The following is a 20,902-nucleotide window of genomic DNA, read 5'->3' on the forward strand; positions in this document are numbered from 1 at the left end:
CATTGAGTTTTAAACTTATTTAATTAATGAATGAAGTGAGCTGGTGGTGAAATTTAACAAATACATGGACTGGCTGTGGTGCCCCTGAGGAGAGGTTTGGGAAATGAAAAGGGGTTTTGTGTTTTTTTTGGTTCTGAGCAGATATACACTTACTACCCAGATAAATGGCTTTAAACATTTCCTTTGGCTGCCTAAGGCTTATTCACGGTCCTGTATGCGGTGTTCCAGTAAAATACGTATGATAAAACTTTCAGTTTCACATTCACAGTCACAGGGAAATATCTGGATATGTATGTGCAAAAAAGTGTGTTTTTGGAAAATATTCTTCCTCTCATATTGGTCGGGATCACGGTGAGAATTAGTGCATTTTTCTCTCATTTCTTTTCAGGACAGCTCATGCTACAGGAATTCAAAGGTAAACTTAAGAAGCAATTTGCGTGTGTATTTGAAGGGAAAGCTAAGGAAGGACAGCCAACACTTCTCAGTGAGATTTACACAGAACTCTACATAACTGAAGGTGGGACTGGAGCAGTCAATGATGAACATGAAGTGAGACAGATTGAAACAGCATCCAAGAAAAGGCGAACAGAAGATACTACAGTCAAGTGCAATGATATATTTAAACCCTTATGTGGGCGTGAGACACCTATCAGAACTGTACTCACTAAAGGGGTGGCAGGTATCGGAAAAACAGTCTCTGTGCAGAAATTTATTCTCGACTGGGCAGAAGGAAAAGCAAACCAGGATGTTCACTTCATATTTGCTCTTCCTTTCCGGGACCTGAATTTGATTAAGGGTGAATACAGTCTCATTGAACTGCTTTGCCACTTTGTCCCAGAACTGAAATCTCTTGAATCCACTGAGCTGTTTATGTACAAAATCTTGTTCATCTTTGATGGTCTGGACGAGTGTCGCCTTCCTTTCGATTTTCAGAACAATGAGAGCTGGTTTGATGTAACAAAGAAAACGTCACTGGATGTGCTGTTGACTAACCTCATTAAGGGGAATCTGCTCCCATCCGCTCTCCTCTGGATAACCTCCCGGCCAGCAGCAGCCAATCAGATACCTCCTGAGTGTGTCCACCAGGTGACAGAGATACGAGGGTTCAGTGATGCCCAGAAGGAGGAGTATTTCAGAAGGAGATTTAGGGATCAGAGCCTGGCCAGCAGGATTATCACACATGTGAAATCATCAAGGAGCCTCTTCATCATGTGCCACATACCTGTGTTCTGCTGGATTTCAGCCACTGTGCTTAAGAGGCTTTTTAGTGAGACTGACAGGGGAGAAATTCCAAGGACTCTGACTGAAATGTACACACACTTCCTGATCTTTCAGACAAGTTTAAAAAATGACAAGTATATGAAAAAACAAGAAACTAAGCTTAAAGAATACAGCAAGGAATTCCTTTTAAAACTTGGTAAACTTGCTTTTGCCAACCTTGAGAAAGGCAATCTCATATTTTATGAGCAAGATCTGACAGGGAATGGCATTGATGTCACTGAAACTTCAATTTACTCTGGAGTGTGCACAGAAGTCTTTAAAGAGGAGTATGGGTTGTACCAGGAGAAGGTGTACTGCTTTGTGCATCTGAGCATCCAGGAGTATCTCGCTGCTTTATATGTGTTTCTGTCAAACTCATCAGCTGACCTGCTGAAGACTGCAGTGAATCAGGCATTAGAGAGCAAGAATGGACACTTGGACCTCTACCTCCGCTTCCTCCTGGGCCTCTCAACAGACTCCAGTAAGACTCTGTTACAAAGGCTACTGGGGCCAACAGAAACCTGCTCACAAACCATTAAGGAAACAGCCCAATACATCAAGGAGAAAATACAGGAGAATTTATCTCCAGAAAGGACCATCAACCTGTTCCACTGTCTGACTGAACTGGGTGACAATTCTCTAGTAAAGTCAGTACAAAGATACCTGAATTCAGGAAACATTTCAGCAGATCACCTCTCACCTGCACAGTATTCAGCTCTGGCCTTTGTGATGCTGATGTCAGATGAGGAGCTGGATGTGTTTGATCTGAGGAAATACATCAGACGAGATAAACAGCACTGCAGGCTGCTGCCTGTGGTCAAGAACTCCAGGACGGCTCTGTAAGTGACGTGGGGATGGGAAATCATGTCTGGTCTGGCAGTAATACATGATTATTGTTTGAAATGTGTAATATATATTATATATTTCTCCTCATGGATTAATAAGTGGGTTTTATTTTGATAATCACAGCTATAGCTGTTTGTAATGCAGTAGCTAATCCTGACCACAGCCTTTATAATGACTGAAGGTAGTGATGTCACTTTTTGTTTGTTACTACGTCTCCATTCCCATCCAGTCTGCCTTCTGATCACAGGCACAGCATCCTAACCTGCTATAGAAACAGTGAGGGCTCTTTATCCACAGGGTGTATCAGTGGTATGTGAGTGTTATTGTCAGCAGGCGTGTTCATGTGATGGAGCCCAGAGCTGGGAGCTTCCGTATGACTGCTGTCTCTGGCTGCTCACTGGCGCCCTCTGCTGGCCTCAGCTGCACCTGGCTGAGGATGTGACGACACATCTAGTCCGGCAGAGATAGATAAGCATTGTTTAAAATATTAAATTTATATATATATATATATATATATATATATATATATATATATATATATATATATATATATATAATTTATTTCCCCTCTTTTAACAACAAGGTTCCTTTTTAATCTAGTTTATATTAACTGAAGGTAGTGATGTAGTAAAAACAAAAAAGACAAGATTTCCACGACCATCCTTTGTGTAACAAATAACTAAAGATACAGCATCATACAGAATGGTCCAGTTTTCATTAATAGTGGGAAAACCACTCATATTCGTTTCAGTTCTGGATGCTGTAGGAAGCATTTCTGTAAATACTGGGTGTGGTGCGTGACTCTTTGGGCTCGGACTCTGTGTCCATGAGCGGAAGGTTGCTGGTTCAGATCTCATTTTGAGTCCCCCCCCCCCCCCACCAAACACTGAATGCAATTTCAGTTCAGTTCAGTTTTATTTATATAGTGTGTTTTCACAACATTACATCATCTCAAAGCACTTTACAGCATCCCTGCCCAAAGCCCCCAGTGAGCAAGTCAGAGGGGACAGTGGCAAGGAAAATTACCCTAGAAAGACGAATCCTTGGGAGGAACCAGACTCAAAGGGGGAGCCCATCCTCCAGGGGGCAGCAGAGGAAGCCCTAACCCTAACCAGACTGAAAGGGGGAGCCCACCCTCCAGGGGGCAGCAGAGGAAGCCCTAACCCTAATCAGACTCAAAGGGGGAGCCCATCCTCCAGGGGGCAGCAAAAGAAGCCCTAACCCTAACCAGACTCAAAGGGGGAACCCATCCTCCAGGGGGCAGCAGAGGAAGCCCTAACCCTAACCAGACTCAAAGGGGGAGCCCATCCTCCAGGGGGCAGCAGAGGAAGCCCTAACCCTAACCAGACTCAAAGGGGGAGCCCATCCTCCAGGGGGCAGCAGAGGAAGCCCTAACCCTAACCAGACCCAAAGGGGGAGCCCATCCTCTAGGGGGCAGCAGAGGAAGTCAAATGATCAAGATGGCAAAGTCCTAATTCACATTATCCCAATCTTAACATTTCAGTCACAAAGTGGGGGGCAGGGAGGTGATGACAGCAAGTGCTGGAGCTGCTTCAGATGGGGGGGCGAACAGTAGTACGGCAGCAGGGTAAACAGGGAAGATGTCACAGGCAGAAGGGTGAGCAGGCCGGAAGGACTCACAGGTAGTGGAGACGTCGCAGGCAGCAGGGTAGGCAGGATATCTTAAAAATGTGGGGTCTCCAGGCAGCACAGCCAGGGGGAGTAGGAGAAATAAAATGTGCAGTTAGCCGAAGTAGGGGAGACTAGAGGCTGTGCAAACAGTTAGGATAGTGCAGTATGTAAGCTCCGGCATATATGGCTATGGCAGCATAAGTAGGAGGGAGAGGCAGGTGGGAACACAGGCATGGGGAGTCCCTGAGTGTCAGCACTCCAATTCCACAAGGGGGTGTGAAGCTTCTTTAATCTGCACCGCTTCTGTTTATCAAGCTCGTCCAAAGTAAATTTCCTCATCGCCATCGTACATGAAGGTAAAACAGTTTCCAATCAGGGACATAGCACTCTATCTTAGGTTTTCTCTGGCCTTTAGTGCTGTCCAGAAAGAAACAGATCTGCTCAAGAGAGTAAACCTTGGTCCTACCTACAGGGGTGCTGGAGTCCATGGAGGCCTGTGAGTCCAAGTCATCAGCCAAACTCTCTACGTCCTCATGATCTTTATCAGAATCCAGTAAGTGCAGGTCCAGCTCAGGCTCGGGATGTTCCGCTGCGGTGTCTACAGGTGGGTCAGTGCCGGGCTCAGCGGGAGCGGAGTCACTCACCGCGCTGCCGCCAGCAGGCCCTGCTGCGTCCGGGCCGGGCTCCTCTGTCAGCCCGCTGTGTCAGCGGGAGCGGAGTCACTCACCGCACTGCCGCCAGCGGGCCCTGCTGCGTCCGGGCCGGGCTCCTCTGTCAGCCCGCCGTCTCAGCGGGAGCGGAGTCACTCACCGCGCTGCCACCAGCGGGCCCTGCTGCGTCCGGGCCGGGCTCCTCTGTCAGCCCGCCGTCTCAGCGGGAGCGGAGTCACTCACCGCGCTGCCACCAGCGGGCCCTGCTGCGTCCGGGCCGGGCTCCTCTGTCAGCCCGCCGTCTCAGCGGGAGCGGAGTCACTCACCGCGCTGCCGCCAGCGGGCCCTGCTGCGTCCGGGCCGGGCTCCTCTGTCAGCCCGCCGTCTCAGCGGGAGCGGAGTCACTCACCGCGCTGCCGCCAGCGGGCCCTGCTGTGTCCGGGCCGGGCTCCTCTGTCAGCCCGCTGTCTCAGCGGGAGCGGAGTCACTCACCGCGCCGCCGCCAGCAGGCCCTGCTGCGTCCAGGCCGGGCTCCTCTGTCAGCCCACTGTCTCAGCGGGAGCGGAGTCACTCACCGCGCTGCCACCAGCGGGCCCTGCTGCGTCCGGGCCGGGCTCCTCTGTCAGCCCGCCGTCTCAGCGGGAGCGGAGTCACTCACCGCGCTGCCACCAGCGGGCCCTGCTGCGTCCGGGCCGGGCTCCTCTGTCAGCCCGCTGTCTCAGCGGGAGCGGGGGGGGGATCAGTGACTACGGGTGGGGGGGGCTCGTCCTCCCAGTCCCCACGGTTTGAGTCCAAGTCCGTTACTACAGTATCGGCGCCCCCGCGGTGCTCGGCGTCCCGCACCAGCGCCGGGGCCTCGCGCCCCTCCTCGCGCTCCCCCGGGGGGAGCTCCCCTCACGGGCAGGCCTGCCGCACATGCCCAAAACCACCCCACGCAAAACACTTCACACTCTCAGAGCTGTTAAAATTATATAAACTTTCCCCTCCACTGTGATCTTAACAGACACGTCCAGGACCTCCTGCGGCGCATTAAGAATCATAAATGTTTGCCGCCTAAAAGACAGGAATCATCCTAATCGGGTTCACCAACTTCCCGTAGCGCCCAGAATGTTGGACAGTAGTTCATTTCTAATAAATGAGGAAACATTAGATAAAACAACTTTTTTTGACGGGCTTGATAAAGGCAATATCTGTACGAATTCATCTTTAATGTTGAGACCACTTTCTATGAGGTCATCAACCATGGAAACGTCTTTTAAAAAGATCACAATAGCTTTGTTCATTCGGGAAGCTGAAACAACATTAGCGGCTCCAACTACTTCACCGACCGCGAGCAGACAGTCCTCCACCGAGACGGCGGGGTCAGGGACACACTTAAAGCCGTGCCTGAGACTCAGACACGATAAACTGAGTTGGGAAGCTCAAAATTCCCACCAGAAAGCTGCACTTGAATGACTGAAATTCTGGCTGCTGACTCACAGATAGAAGTTGGTGATGTGACAATACTGAACTTACAAGAATGGTGAACGCATGGTTACTGCAAGGGACAATGCTTGTGAAATTCTGTACAATGTTTCTTTTTAACTGCTTCAGAATCTTTGGCTAGAAAGCTGAACTGAAAGCAAATCATGAATCCTTCTGTTATCTTGCTTTGTATGTAGCCTAAGCGCGTTTCCCCAGCAAAGACGATAATCGCCGGTTAGTCACTGTCAGATATCGACACCGGGATACTTGTCTGATTACGCTCATTACCGACAATATCGTCATATCACCCAGATGTAATTGGTGATTTGACATGTTCCCAGGTATAACAATACAGGGAGAAAAAGGATTTTACTCATGGGATCAGGAATCCAAGTGCCAGTTGCTGCTGCATTAGCTGCTGGGAATGTTCACATCTCCTCCTTTCAGTGATACGTGTCGAGTGTAGGGACACCTGGCAGAAAGATGGCTAAGGACTGCACTGCAAGCACTGGTTGGGAGGTTCACGTCCATCTTGCTGTTGTGTTCCTATATATTCCTGTATATTCTGTGACTTTTGGTTGTAGCTTCTACTTAATGTTTTTACCTCTAGTTTTGAGCAAAGATGCACTGACTCAGAATTAGTGATCATATGACTGCAGCAGATTGTCAGGACGCACAGAACACTCTGCAGACTATAATTCATTTTGAAGTGTAAGCTGTGCTGCTAATTATACTGAAAACAAATGCTTATTGTAATGCTTTGTATTTTACTAATGTGTAGGATGTGTATATGTCTGTGTCTTAAAGTGTTTTCTGTTTCAGGCTGAACAGTTGTGAACTCACAGAGAAATGCTGTGAGGCACTGGCTTCAGCTCTCAGATCAAACTCCTCACCCCTGAGAGAGCTGGACCTGAGTGACAATGACCTGCAGGACTCAGGAGTGAAGCTGCTCTCTGCTGGACTGGGGGACTTACACTGTAAACTGGAGATACTGAGGTCAGTCTGACTGGGTATTCCACACTGTAAACTGGAGTTACTGAGGTCAGTCTTACTGGGTATTCCATACTGTAAACTGTGGGTAGTGAGGTGAGTATTACTGGGTATTTCACACTGTACGCTGGAGATAATAAGGTGGAACATAGCTAGTGATTTCAAAATAAAGCAGGAGTATCAAAGTCTAGAGGTTGACTTAAAAAATAACATTAGACTCGCTACAGTAAGTGGAATGTCGAAAGGAAGATTGCATTGGAGGTTAAGGATAACATTAAAAGTTTCTTCCAATATTTTAACTCCCAAAGAGCTTTAAAAGCTGAAATCACTCATCTGCAGGATAGTAAGGGCCTTATAATTGAAAATTAAAATTTATATAGTAAATGAGTTTAATGATTATTTTACACGGGTGTTCACAGTAGAGGACATGATTAACTTACCACCATTTAGTACAAATACAGTGTCCTATATAAACAATATACAGTCCCTCCACAATTATTGCCCCCCTTGTAAAGATTTGTAAAAAGGGTTAGAAAAAAATCCACCTTTTGGCGAAGCAGCTTCATCTCACACTGAAAAAAATGAGAAAAATCCAACCTTTCATTGAAATAAATTTATTCAAAGAAAAACAAATCCTTCATCAAGAAATAATTATTTTCAACAAAAACACACGATTATTGGCAGCCCTGCTTTTAATACTCTGTACAGCCTCCCTTTGCCAGTATAACAGCACTGAGTCTCCTATAACATTTTATAAGGTTGGAGAATACAGAGCAGGGCATCTGAGACCATTCCTCTTTACAGAATCTCCCCAGATCACCCAGGGTCCTCGGCCCTCTCTTGTGCACTCTCCTCTTCAGCTCAGCCCACAGGTTTTCAGTGGGGTTCAGGTCAGGGGACTGAGGTGGCCATGGCAGAAGCTTGATTCTGTGGTCAGCTGACCATTTTAATGTTGATTTGGACATGTGCTTAGGATCACCGTCCTGCTGGAAGATCCAATGAAGGCCCAGTTTTCGTTTCCTGGCAGCAGCAGCCAAATTTTGATATAAAATGTCCTGGTATTTCATGGACCCCATAGTGCCATGTACCCTAACGAGGTTTCCAGGGTTTTTGGAGGAAAATCAGCTCCACAACATCACAGAACCTCCACCATATCTTACAGTTGGGATAAGGTTCATTTCATTATAACCGTCCTTCTTTATACGCTAAATCCACCTTGAATTTTTATTGCCACAAAAGCATTTTTGTTTAATCAGGTAGTTGAATTTGATTCCAGTCAATGTTGTATAATGTTTTGAAAACTCCTGGCACTAACATTTTAAGTAACTGACAGAAAAAGCTTCTTTCTGTCATACCTTTCAAAACGTCCATACCTCAATCCCCTCATAAGTATGTCTGCTAGGTGGAGTCGAAGGTGCAGTATAATCCTGTTATAATGGACTCGCTTATAACGGAATATCGTCTATAACAGACGAGGACTGCCGGTTGTGCACCTTTAATTACATGCAGAAAAAGCATCGGATATAGCGGACTCGCATATAATGCAGTGTGTGTGAGAGTGTCTGTGGCAGGGCATGCGTGTGTGACAGTGTCTGTGACAGGGTACGTGTGTGTGAGAGTGTCTGCGGCAGGGTACGTGTGTGTGAGAGTGTCTGCGACAGGGTACGTGTGTATGAGAGTGTCTGCGGCAGGGTACGCGTGTGTGAGAGTGTCTGCGGCAGGGTACGCGTGTGTGAGAGTGTCTGCGACAGGGTACGTGTGTGTGAGAGTGTCTGCGGCAGGGTACGTGTGTGTGAGAGTGTCTGCGGCAGGGTACGTGTGTGTGAGAGTGTCTGCGGCAGGGTACGCGTGTGTGAGAGTGTCTGCGGCAGGGTATGTGTGTGTGAGAGTGTCTGCGGCAGGGTACGTGTGTGTGAGAGTGTCTGCGACAGGGTACGCGTGTGTGAGAGTGTCTGCGGCAGGGTACGTGTGTGTGAGAGTGTCTGCGACAGGGTACGCGTGTGTGAGAGTGTCTGCGGCAGGGTACGTGTGTGTGAGAGTGTCTGCGACAGGGTACGCGTGTGTGAGAGTGTCTGCGGCAGGGTACGTGTGTGTGAGAGTGTCTGCGACAGGGTACGTGTGTGTGAGAGTGTCTGCGGCAGGGTACGTGTGTGTGAGAGTGTCTGCGGCAGGGTACGTGTGTGTGAGAGTGTCTGCGACAGGGTACGCGTGTGTGAGAGTGTCTGCGGCAGGGTACGTGTGTGTGAGAGTGTCTGCGACAGGGTACGCGTGTGTGAGAGTGTCTGCGGCAGGGTACGCGTGTGTGAGAGTGTCTGCGGCAGGGTACGTGTGTGTGAGAGTGCCTGCGACAGGGTACGCGTGTGTGAGAGTGTCTGCGGCAGGGTACGCGTGTGTGAGAGTGTCTGCGGCAGGGTACGTGTGTGTGAGAGTGTCTGCGACACCCCACCCCCAGTGCATTAGGTGACCTGCCCCACCCAGAGGCACAGGGGAAAAGAACCACTCCCCCAAAATAGGGGCTAGTGGAAGTGGCAGGACTGGGGGGCGAGTGAAGTCAGTATTTAATGTGAGTTGTAGAGGGGAGAGGAAAAGAAAAGGAGAAAAACGTCAAGAAGGAAAAAAAACAAAGACAGGATTGTATTTATATATGATGGTTGTGGATGATAGGAGCCGTAATTGTCAAAAAAAAATTAGTGAATAAAAAATGATCACACATATACACTGCTCAAAAAAATTAAAGGAACACTGAAAACACATCAGATATCAATGGGGAATATATATATATATATATATATATATATATATATATATATATATATATATATATACTGATGTAGACTGGGTAATGTGTTAGGAATGAAAGGATGCCACATCGTTTAATGGAAATGAAATTTCCATGAAAACCTACAGAGGGCTGAATTCAGAGACACCCCCGAAAATCAAAGTGAAAAATGATGCAGCAGGCTAGTCCATTTTGCTGAAATTTCATTACAGTAACAGTATCATACTCAGTAGTTTGTATGGCCCCCACATGGTTGTATGCATGCCTGACAACGTCGGGGCATCGTCCTAATGAGACCACGGATGGTGTCCTGGGGGATCTCCTCTCAGATCTGGACCAGGGTATCACTGAGCTTCCGGACAGTCTGAGGTGCAACCTGGTGGCATCGGATGGATGAAACATAATGTCCCAGAGGTGTTCTATTGGATTAAGGTCAGGCGAGCGTGGGAGGCAGTCAGTGGTATCAATTTCTTCATCCTCCAGGAACTGCCTACATGCTCTTGCCACATGAGGCTGGGCATTGTCGTGCACCAGGAGGAACCCAGGACTCACTGCACCAGCATAGGGTCTGACAATGGGTTCAAGAATTTCATCCTGATACCTAATGGCAGTCAAGGTGCCGTTGTCTAGCCTGTAGAGGACTGTGCGTCCCTCCATGGATATGCCTCCCCAGACCATCACTGACCCACCACCAAACCGGTCATGCTAAGCATAACGTTCTCCATGCCTTCTCCAGACCCTTTCACGTCTGTCACATGTGCTCAGGATGAACCTGCTCTCATCTGTGAAAAGCACAGGGTGCCAGTGACAGACCTGCAAATTCTGGTATTCTATGGCAAATGCCAATCGAGCTCCATGGTGCTCGGCAGTGAGCACAGGGCCCAATAGAGGACATTGGGTCCTCAGGGCACCCTCATGAAGTCTGTCTCTGAGAACACAATCAGAAACATTCACACCAGTGGCCTGATGGAGGTCATTTTGTAGGGCTCCAGCAGTGTTCATCCTGTTCCTCCTTGCACAAAGGAGCAGATACCAGTCCTGCTGATGGGTTAAGGACCTTCTACAGCCCTGTTCAGCTCTCCTTGAATAACTGCCTGTCTCCTGGAATCTCCTCCATGCCCTTGAGATTGTGCTGGGAGACACAGCAAACCTTCTGGCAATGGCACGTATTGATGCGCCATCCTGGAGGAGTTGGACTACCTGTGCAACCTCTGTAGGGTCCAGGTATCGCCTCATGCTACCAGTAGTGACACTGACCGTCGCCAAATGCAAAACTAGTGAAAAAACTGTCAGAAAAGATGAGGAGGGAAAAATGCCAGTGGCCTCCACCTGTTAAACCATTCCTGTTTTGGGGGTCGTCTCATTGTTGCCCCTCTAGTTCACCTGTTGATAATTTCATTAACACCAAAGCAGCTGAAACTGATTAACAACCCCCTCCGCTACTTAACTGACCTGATCAATATCCATCCATCCATCCATCCATTTTCCAAACCGCTTATCCTACTGGGTCGCTGGGGGTCCGGAGCCTATCCCGGAAGCAATAGGCAGGGAATAACCCAGGATGGGGGGCCAACCCATCGCAGGGCACATTCACATACCAGTCGGGCAATTTAGCAACTCCAATTAGCCTCAGCATGTTTTTGGACTGTGGGGGAAACCGGAGTACCCGGAGAAAATCCCACGACGACATGGGGAGAACATGCAAACTCCACACACATGTGACCCAGGCGGAGACTTGAACCCGGTTCCCAGAGGTGTTAGGCAATAGTGCTAACCACTGTACCACCATGTCACCCCCAGCAAACATACAAACAACCAGAATTCTAGAAAAGTTCTTTATATTTGAATGAAATAACAAATTAAACACTTTCAAATCACATGAGCCTATATTTTATTCACAACAGAACATGGATAATATTACAAATGTTCAAAGGCCGAAGACCTGTATTGGTTGCCCGTGGTCTTTGGGCCCTCAGACGACTCTGCATCACTCATCGGCATGATTGTGTCAATGACATTACTAAATGGGCCCAGGAATACTTCCAGAAAGCACAGTCGGTAAACACAATCCGCCGTGCCATCTGCAGATGCCAGCTAAAGCTATATCATGCAAAAAGGAAGCCATATCTGAACATGGTCCAGAAGCGCCGTCGTGTCCTGTGGGCCAAGACTCATTTGAAATGGACTGTTTCAAAGTGGGAAAGTGTTCTATGGTCAGACGAGTCCAAATGTGACATTCTTGTTGGTAATGAAGGGCGCCGTGTCCTCCGGGCTAAAGAGGAGGGAGACCTTCCAGCGTGTTATCAGCGTTCAGTTCAGAAGCCAGCATCTCTGATGGTATGGGGGTGCATAAGTGCATACGGTGTGGGCAGCTTGCATGTTTTGGAAGGAACTATGAATGCTGAAAGGTATATAAAGGTTTTAGAGCAACACATGCTCCCCTCCAGAGGACGTCTGTTTCAGGGAAGGCCTTGTGTATTTCAGCAGGACAATGCAAAACCACATACTGCAGCTATTACAAGCACATGGCTTCGTCGGAGAAGAGTCCGGGTGCTGAATTGGCCTGTCTGCAGTCCAGATCTTTCACCTACAGAGAACATACAGTAATTACCTGTGACACCCATGGTGCACTGTGAGCAGGTATACAGGCCCACAGAGCATGCAGATCATTATCTGTGACACCCATGGTGCACTGTGAGCAGGTATACAGGCCCACAGAGCATGCAGATAATTATCTGTGACACCCACGGTGCACTGTGAGCAGATATACAGGCCCACAGAGCATGCAGATCATTATCTGTGACACCCATGGTGCACTGTGAGCAGGTATACAGGCCCACAGAGCATGCAGATAATTATCTGTGACATCCATTGTACATTGTGAGCAGGTATACAGGCCCACAGAGCATGCAGATCATTATCTGTGACACCCATGGTGCACTGTGAGCAGGTATACAGGCCCACAGAGCATGCAGATAATTATCTGTGACACCCATTGTACATTGTGAGCAGGTATACAGGCCCACAGAGCATGCAGATAATTATCTGTGACACCCATTGTACATTGTGAGCAGGTATACAGGCCCACAGAGCATGCAGATAATTATCTGTGACACCCACGGTGCACTGTGAGCAGGTATACAGGCCCACAGAGCATGCAGATCATTATCTGTGACACCCATGGTGCACTGTGAGCAGGTATACAGGCCCACAGAGCATGCAGATCATTATCTGTGACACCCATGGTGCACTGTGAGCAGGTATACAGGCCCACAGAGCATGCAGATAATTATCTGTGACACCCATAGTGCACTGTGAGCAGGTATACAGGCCAACAGAGCATGCAGATAATTACCTGTGACACCCATTGTACACTGTGAGCAGGTATCAGTACTGACTACTTTTTATATTGAGTCACATGTTTTATGTGAATTACTTTGTACTGAACTGAAGGCCAGTATTTGTCACTGTGAATATGTTGTTGCAGACGTCCATCCAGAAATCAGAGCTGGGGGAAAAGATAAGGTCCTTATTCCAATTAATTTTTGGTACAAATATCAATGTGTCTGCCGCAGATGGAGGATTATATATTCTAGAGGTTTATTTTTATTTTTAAGTTGCAGAATGTTGTCTCATCTGAGGAGGATTCAGTGTATTATGTGTGAGGTCCATTTTGGTTCTGATGCTAGATTCAGTTAGTAAATATTAGAAAAATTGCATATTCTCAACTCGCATTTATGGATTAAGTCTTTGAATGTCATGAAATGACTGTTACTGAAAAGGAGGTGGAGATGTGTAATCCCTTTCTGTCCCCGTGAGTGATAGTGAATAGTGATATTGTGAAGTAGGAAGTCCAGATCATTCCAGATTGGCGTGTATTTACAGGCTCTGAGAGTACAGTTAGTGATTTTAATGGCTTTCCTCTGTGCTGTCAGTGCTGTGGAAATGGCAGCACTGTGTTGTTAAAGCAGTTTTGTTTCTTTAATGACATTTTGAGTAAGTCTGCATGTCTGAGATTTTTACAGTACAGCTGCTCCTGCTGTAACCATGAGCTGCTGTTACTGCTGTAGTGTGACCATTTAGTTAAGTCTTGCAGTTGATAAGTAATAATTAAGAAAAATGAGCTTGTAATCCACCTTGAGATTTACTTTTCTGTAATGTGGAATGTTTGATTTTGTGTTTTTGTTTTTCCAGCAAAAATGTGACATTAATGAGTTTGAAAGAATTTTTCTGAAATTATTCTGGACGAGTAATTTTATTTTTATTGATTCAAGTGGGAGACTCATCTATTGTTTTGAATAAGGGGGTGTAGTTGAGGGTAACCAAGTCAGACAGCCTGTGGGAGATGTAGATACCCAAGTACCGGATATTTCCAGTCTGAAATGGACCATCCTGATCAGCTGAATCCCAGGCATCTTCAGGCAGTGAGAATATTATGTGTTTTTTTCCAGTTTATTGTGTAGTTTGATATGTTTTGAAAAGGTATTAATAAAATTAAAATTTCATATATTGAGGGTTTCATAAAAACAGCAAGATATCATCTGCATAGAGACTAATTTTGTATTGACTTATTAGTATGAATTCTATTTATTTCACTGTTCTGTCGTATTGCTGTGTGAAAAAGGCAAGAGCTGGACAGGCCCTGCCTTATTGAGGGAATGCAAACAACCCCGCATGCGAGTGGGGAGAAACCAGGCACAAACGCAGTAGGCCTCAGAACAAAGGTAGCTTTATTTCATGGGGCCCTTCCAGCCTCACCTCAAGCTGACAAAAAGAACAAAAATAAAATAAAAATAAAACAATTAGACCAAAAGAAAGAGCACCAACCACCTTTTTACTCTAATCCCCTGCCCTTATATACGGCTTCCCATTAAACTAATTGGGACAGCCCAACGACAAGGGGAAACCAGTTGGAGGTTCATGTACTAACATACATTACAACACATACATTTAACATCGAACACATCATAATAGCTGGCCCTTAAGCATTACCGTTCCCTGCTCTTTCACCCAGAACATCCCACCTCACACAACAAAAGCAAGAACAAACAACCTCTCACCTATTTCCCCCCCCCCTTTGTGCCAAACCTTGACCTTCCCCTGTTCCACCCTGGGCTATAAGGGAACCTTCCCCAGGCGGCGCGCGCTTCCGCAGGGAACCCATATGCTGAGGGACCAGAGGAAACAGCAACCGGGGTGGAAGCTGGTGAGAGACTGGTGAGAGACTTCTGCTGATTTACCCAAGTTCTCCCTTTACCATGGCCGATGGATAAAACTAGAACAGTGGGTACCTCACAGCTCTAAGTTATTGCCTTGAATAAAGAAAGAAAGAAATAAACCAGACAGCACCCTAAGCATGGACTATTATTTTGCGGTGCGCAGGGGATGATGGGATATGTAGTCCGCCAATTCAACAAACTGCACACTATACATTACCATAAACCACTAACATCGGACTCCTTGACCCCCCCAAATGCTACTACCAACCCCAGTCATAGAGAAACCCCTTCCCTTTTTACATGCTGCCACAAGTGTTTCTATGAAGATGGCAAACAGTGAAGGAGAGAGTGGGCATGCAGGCCGTCTTCCCCGTCGGAGTGTGAATGCAGGTGATGTCATCCCATCTGTGACACGGCAGCTTTGGGTGAGGTGTACAGTATTTTAACCCAGTGGGTGAAAGACTCTCCGAAGCCAAATCTATGCAATGTATTAAAGAGGAATGTCCAACTGACTGTCAGATGCCGTTTCTGCATCTAATGATGTAATCATGGTTTTAGTATGGGTATGCTGAGCAGTACTGACTAAATTAAATAATCTATGGATGTTGTCCGAGGCATGTCTTGTCTTGATGAAATCTGTCTGATCAGGATGGATTATAGTAGGAATGACTGTCTGTAACTGAGTGGCGAGAGCTTTTGTAATGATTTTCAAGTCTGTATTCATTAGTGAGAGTGGCTGGTAACTGGAGGGTTGTGTTGGGTCTGTAGGGAGCCGCCCACTGGCCCAATGGCGGAATCCAATGGCGCAGCCGAAGGCTATGAATGCGTGTCGGTCCTTCCAAGCGCTCCTAGGAATTACTTACCCTTTTTAATATACAAAATATTCTTTTAGACACATTTCAGACACCATTTTATTAATGACCTTATTTCAGTATATTGTAGTCATGACGTTTATGTTGTTCAGATTACTTCTGGACTGTCTTTTAGATTACCAACTCTAGTTTACCCCTGCCGAAGGAGTCCGCCAGATTCGCCTCGGCCGACAGGGCGATCCGTGGGCTTGTTCCACAGGGTTTGTCCTAAAGGTACAGAAATCGCCACCATTTAAGACAATGTCAGCCTCTGATTATTCGGGTCCCTCGACCTATATAATTCCCCAAAGGCTCAGTGTCTGCCAATTACTGAGCATGTGGGTGCCTCGGAGATTAAGCCGATGTTTACCAGAACCACACGTACGTCCACCTCAGAGGCTCAGCTGGGGGCAGCCCGTATCATAACGTGTGTCAACCTCAGCGGCTGTGAAGGCGCACCTTTTGTTGCGGTAGTTTGTACGAGGTTTACTTTTGGCTCGTCTCAGGGACTCCGCCGATGCCGCCCATTGTCGTACCATGTGAGCATCTCAGGGACTATGCCCGGTGCCTAGGAACATATTATATGTCATTCAAACGAGAGCAAACATGCGTGTATTTGTCCCTAACATCTATGTGTGGTGAGTTATCCTGTTTATAGTGGAAAAGGTGTCAGTGTATGAAGACTGACAGCTGTTGTTGCTGTGAATTGACTATGGAACTCCGGTCACTCCAGGGGGTGAAAGGTCTTGCTTCTTCTGTGTTGCTCCAGTTATTCCTATCCAGTCTCTCAGGAGCCGGCAGGCCTTTGCCTTCCTTAAAAGGGGTGGTTTGAAGAGTTGAGTCCAGTCTTGCCTGGGCCAGCGGAGCTCTGAAATAGACTGATGCAGGCTGATCAGAGTTGGGGCCTGCAGGACCTATAAGTTTTATGTCCTTACAGGTCTTTATCAGGTCTCAATAACACTGTAATGGCCGGTAACTGGAGGGTTGTGTTGGGTGTTTATCAGGTCTCAATAACACTGTAATGGTCACTGCGCTCATGTTTGATGGGATTTGTGATGCATGTTTAATTTCTCTTACCAGTCTATTGAAGAGTGGAGAAAATATGTCCCAAAAATGTGTATAGATTTCTGCAGGGTAACCATCCGGTCTGGCGATTGGTTGTTAGGCATTTGGTTGAGGACCTTATGGAGTTCTTCTGATGTTAATGGTGCATCAAGCAGAGGTGGAGATTTCAGGTGTAGGGAGTACAAATCCAGACCAAGATTTTGTTTCAACAAACCAGTTGAGTCTCTGACTGTGACTCTTTATATTCAACTGGTTTGTTGAAACAAAATCTTGGTCTGGATTTGTACTCTCTGGACCTGAAATCTCCACCTCTGGCATCAAGGGCATCTGCTGTTTCATTGGTTAATATGGGTAAGTCTAGATTATTTTAAAATGATTCTATATCAACTGGGTCTGGTTCTTGTTCTGAGAAGTATAGGTTCTTATAAAATGTTCAAAAGATGTTAATTTTGCGTGATTATTGAAATATTTATTAGAGGAGTCACTTTTGCTTAAAAGTAATGCTTGTAATGGTGAGGTGATCTTATTTACTGGGGAGCTTTTGTCTGTCTCTCTGCAGACTGTCAGGCTGTAGAGTCACAGAAGAAGGCTGTTCTTCCCTGGCTTCAGCTCTGAGGTCAAACCCCTCACACCTGAGAGAGCTGGACCTGAGCTACAATCACCCAGGAGACTCAGGAGTGAAGCTGCTCTCTGCTGTACTGGAGGATCCCAACTGTAAACTGGAGAAGCTGCAGTGAGTACAGAGTGTGTGTCTGACACGCTACAGATACTTATGCATGTATGTGAAGAAGAGGCACCAATTAATAAATGGATACAGCAGTACTATGTCATTCTGCTTCTCCTATAGTGTGGATCACGGTGGAGAGTGCAGGACCAGACCAGGCTTACAGAAATGTAAGTGTGTTTGCATGTTTTTATTAATTATACTATGAATACTATGTTATGGTTGTATTCACACAATTGTTGTGATGAGTGTGGCTTTTTGCACTGTGTGTAGATGGATTTCCATGTTTGAGTTTAGGTGAGTTTGTCATTTTAGACAAACATCGAAACGAGAAACAAAATATCAGAATCATCACCAAAAACACTATCAATTCATTTAATCGTTTAACAATATTTTTTACAAATGCTTTATAGCTGCTTGTATTATCTTTGTGTTTGTGTGGGAGCGTAGGATGGTTAAAATATATTCTGAATTAGTTATACATGTTTAATTTCACAAAAAAATAATCCTTTGCATTTGTTCTTTTTGCGGATGCCGTGAGTGTGTGTTTTCTGTGTGAGATTTGTTAGTATTGTCCTAAGGAGGCACCTGTAGGCAGTGAGTGAATTTGCATTTTTACAGGGTGGTTCTGTAACATTCATTAATATTCATGAGAAAATATTACTGATTGGTCACTGAATCCATTAATCCAGAGGAGCCCAAATCCTGTCCTGCACATTTTTGGGTTTCCCCTCATTTAACACACCTAATTCATCTCCTTGTGCTAATAACCACACAGCTCTTGAGCTGAATTATTTCATAAATAATAATCAGCCAGGCAATCATGTAGGGCTTCGCTCATGAATAAAAAGTTCTCCTGATCCACGGTGCTAAAAGAAATCAGCGCCCGGGACACACTGGATGTGCGGCGGAAAATATCAAATTTCATTTCGGCGCCCATGTTAACAGATTAGAGCGGCCGCGTGCGCGAGATGCGGGGCTCACGCCTCGCGGCAGCGGCGCCGCATCTACAGTCACGCGCGCGGTAAGCGGTTCTCTATGGAAGCGTATTGCATTCATCTGGGAAAAATTAATTCTGTTTTTCCGAATTAATGTGATAACAATCCCGTTTTCCATCCATCCATTTTCCAAACCGCTTATCCTATTGGGTCGCGGGGGGTCCGGAGCCTATCCCGGAAGCAATGGGCATGAGGCAGAGAACAATGCAGGATGGGGGACCAGCCCTTCACAGGGCACACTCACACACCATTCACACACACACGCATTCCTATGGGCAATTTAGTAACTCCAATTAGCCTCAGCATGTTTTTGGACTGTGGGGGGAAACCGGAGTACCCGGAGGAAACCCCACGACGACATGGGGAGAACATGCAAACTCCGCACACATGTGACCCAGGTAGAGACTCGAACCCGGGTCCCAGAGGTGTGAGGCAACAGTGCTAACCACTGCACCACCATGCCGCCCCTACAATCCCGTTTTTTAAGAGCAATATTTTTCTTAATTAATGAGAACCATCCTGTTTTTTATGATACACGATCTGTGCCGGAATCATCGTTTATATCAGAATCCAGGTCCAAATGTTTATTAAATATCACTTTAAACATGTAATAATGTTACTTAAATATTCTGTTATTAATGGCCATTTTCAAGCCGCACGCGCCGGAATTAGCGGTTAGAAGGAAAGACACTGACTTTAGTATTGATCTCTGGTGCCGTTTTGTGGTAAATATGCTTGTGATGAATATGTCTGATGAATGTCGCTGCTTTGTCATTTTTTAATTAAATTAATTAAGCTGCTAGTTTAGCTCGCGCCCCATTTTGGCGGCTCTTCCCGCCGCCGTCGCGCGCCCACTTTATGTTTCATAAACTTCAGTTCCCGCTTCGTTAGGGGAAGCTGTGCTGTTTTTATATCGTACAGAAACATAAAGTACAGGCGGCCTGATGGGATTAATAATTCTTCCTCCTGCCTACAGACTCCTGCCAGCTGACGCTGGACCCCAACACAGCAAACAGATTCCTGTCTCTGTCAGGGGGGAACAGGAAGGTGACAGGGGGGGCAGAGCAGCCATATCCTGATCATCCAGAGAGATTTGACAGCTGGGAACAAGTTCTGTGCAGAGAGAGTCTGACTGGCCGCTGTTACTGGGAGGCTGAGTGGGATGGAGATGGAGCCTGGATAGGAGTGACTTATAAAGGGATCAGGAGGAAAGGAGGGAGTGACTGTGGGCTTGGATACAATGACAAGTCATGGAGTCTGTACTGTAATACTGACAGTTACTCTGTCTGGCACAATAAGAAACAGACTCTCATACCCATACGGCCCTCAGGCTCCCGCAGAGTAGGAGTGTATCTGGACTGGGGGGCTGGTGCTCTGTCCTTCTACAGAGTCTCCTCTGATGGACTGACCCCCCTGCACAGATTCACCTCCTCATTCACTGAGTCCCTCTATCCAGGGTTTGAGGTTTATAGAAACTCCTCATTGTCACTGTGACGTGTTGCTGGTTCTCCTGGCAAAAAGGTAAAATCTCTGCTTTTTAACCTTTATTATCCTTTTTAGTCTGAAATGTACAGAACTGTGCAAAAGTCTTAGGCAGGCAAAGAAAATGATGTTTAGATTATCCTCCTGTTGGTGTAAAACTATGATATGATGCCTGTCAAAGTGTGTCAGCTTCGCCATTTCAGAACCTCTGCTAAAATCATCCCAGTATTTGCAGCGACCGTCCAGTGCAGCCATGTGTTTTTTGACTTGACCACTAGCAGACCTCATACAGCTAGTCAATCTCTCACTGACTTTTTAAACCAATATATTAAATTATTTAATTGAGCTGTTGGTGAAATTTAACAAAATCATGGAACGGCTGAGGTGCCCCTGAGGAGAAGTTTGGGAACTGAAGCGGTGTTCATCTAGCCGTCCAACTAGATATCAGTAACTTTTTAGGAAACAGAAGAACTTATTACTAGTTTTTATTGTGTTACTTTTAATTTGCAGACGTTCTAATGTTAAAATGTGTATTTTGTTCTAAGCCAAAGTACACTTGCTACCCAGATAAACAGCTTTAAACATTTCTTTGGACGGCCTAAGACTTTTGCACAGTACTGTGTGTTTTACAAAAAATAAATGACTGTGTTCAGTGAGCTGAATAACATCAAAAATATTGTTTTTTTTATACGTTTTCTCTCTGACTAAAATGTAATTAAATGTAATCCTTATTGGGGGGGGGGGGGGGGGCTATCCCCTTCTCCTGTATATGTACATTTTATATATTATATATTTATGTCCATTTACTGTATTCCCTCCCTGTACAATGACAGTAAAGGCTTTCTGTTCTGTCCTATTAATGTCCTGCTTCAGCGTCACCCAAAGCATAACTGAGTAACATAATGAAACCACAGTCTGCTGGATTAAGTTAAATTCACTGTA

At 46.2% G+C, this 20,902-nt stretch overlaps 1 protein-coding gene across 1 annotated transcript in view; it reads left to right on the plus strand.

Annotated features, from left to right (window-relative positions):
- LOC125722169 (NACHT, LRR and PYD domains-containing protein 3-like) overlaps positions 1-20,679 on the plus strand; it is a 37,840-nt gene extending 17,161 nt beyond the window's left edge. Inside the window, exons 6-10 of the mRNA XM_048998349.1 lie at positions 389-2,099; positions 6,675-6,848; positions 17,316-17,489; positions 17,604-17,650; positions 19,455-20,679. Coding sequence (XP_048854306.1) covers positions 389-2,099; positions 6,675-6,848; positions 17,316-17,489; positions 17,604-17,650; positions 19,455-19,972 — 2,624 coding nt within the window. The 3' untranslated portion in view covers positions 19,973-20,679. The remainder of the gene's footprint in view (positions 1-388; positions 2,100-6,674; positions 6,849-17,315; positions 17,490-17,603; positions 17,651-19,454) is intronic.
- Positions 20,680-20,902: the final 223 nt, after the last annotated feature.

The sequence above is a fragment of the Brienomyrus brachyistius genome, unplaced genomic scaffold (genome assembly GCF_023856365.1).
Source record: "Brienomyrus brachyistius isolate T26 unplaced genomic scaffold, BBRACH_0.4 scaffold37, whole genome shotgun sequence".
NCBI lineage: Eukaryota > Metazoa > Chordata > Actinopteri > Osteoglossiformes > Mormyridae > Brienomyrus > Brienomyrus brachyistius.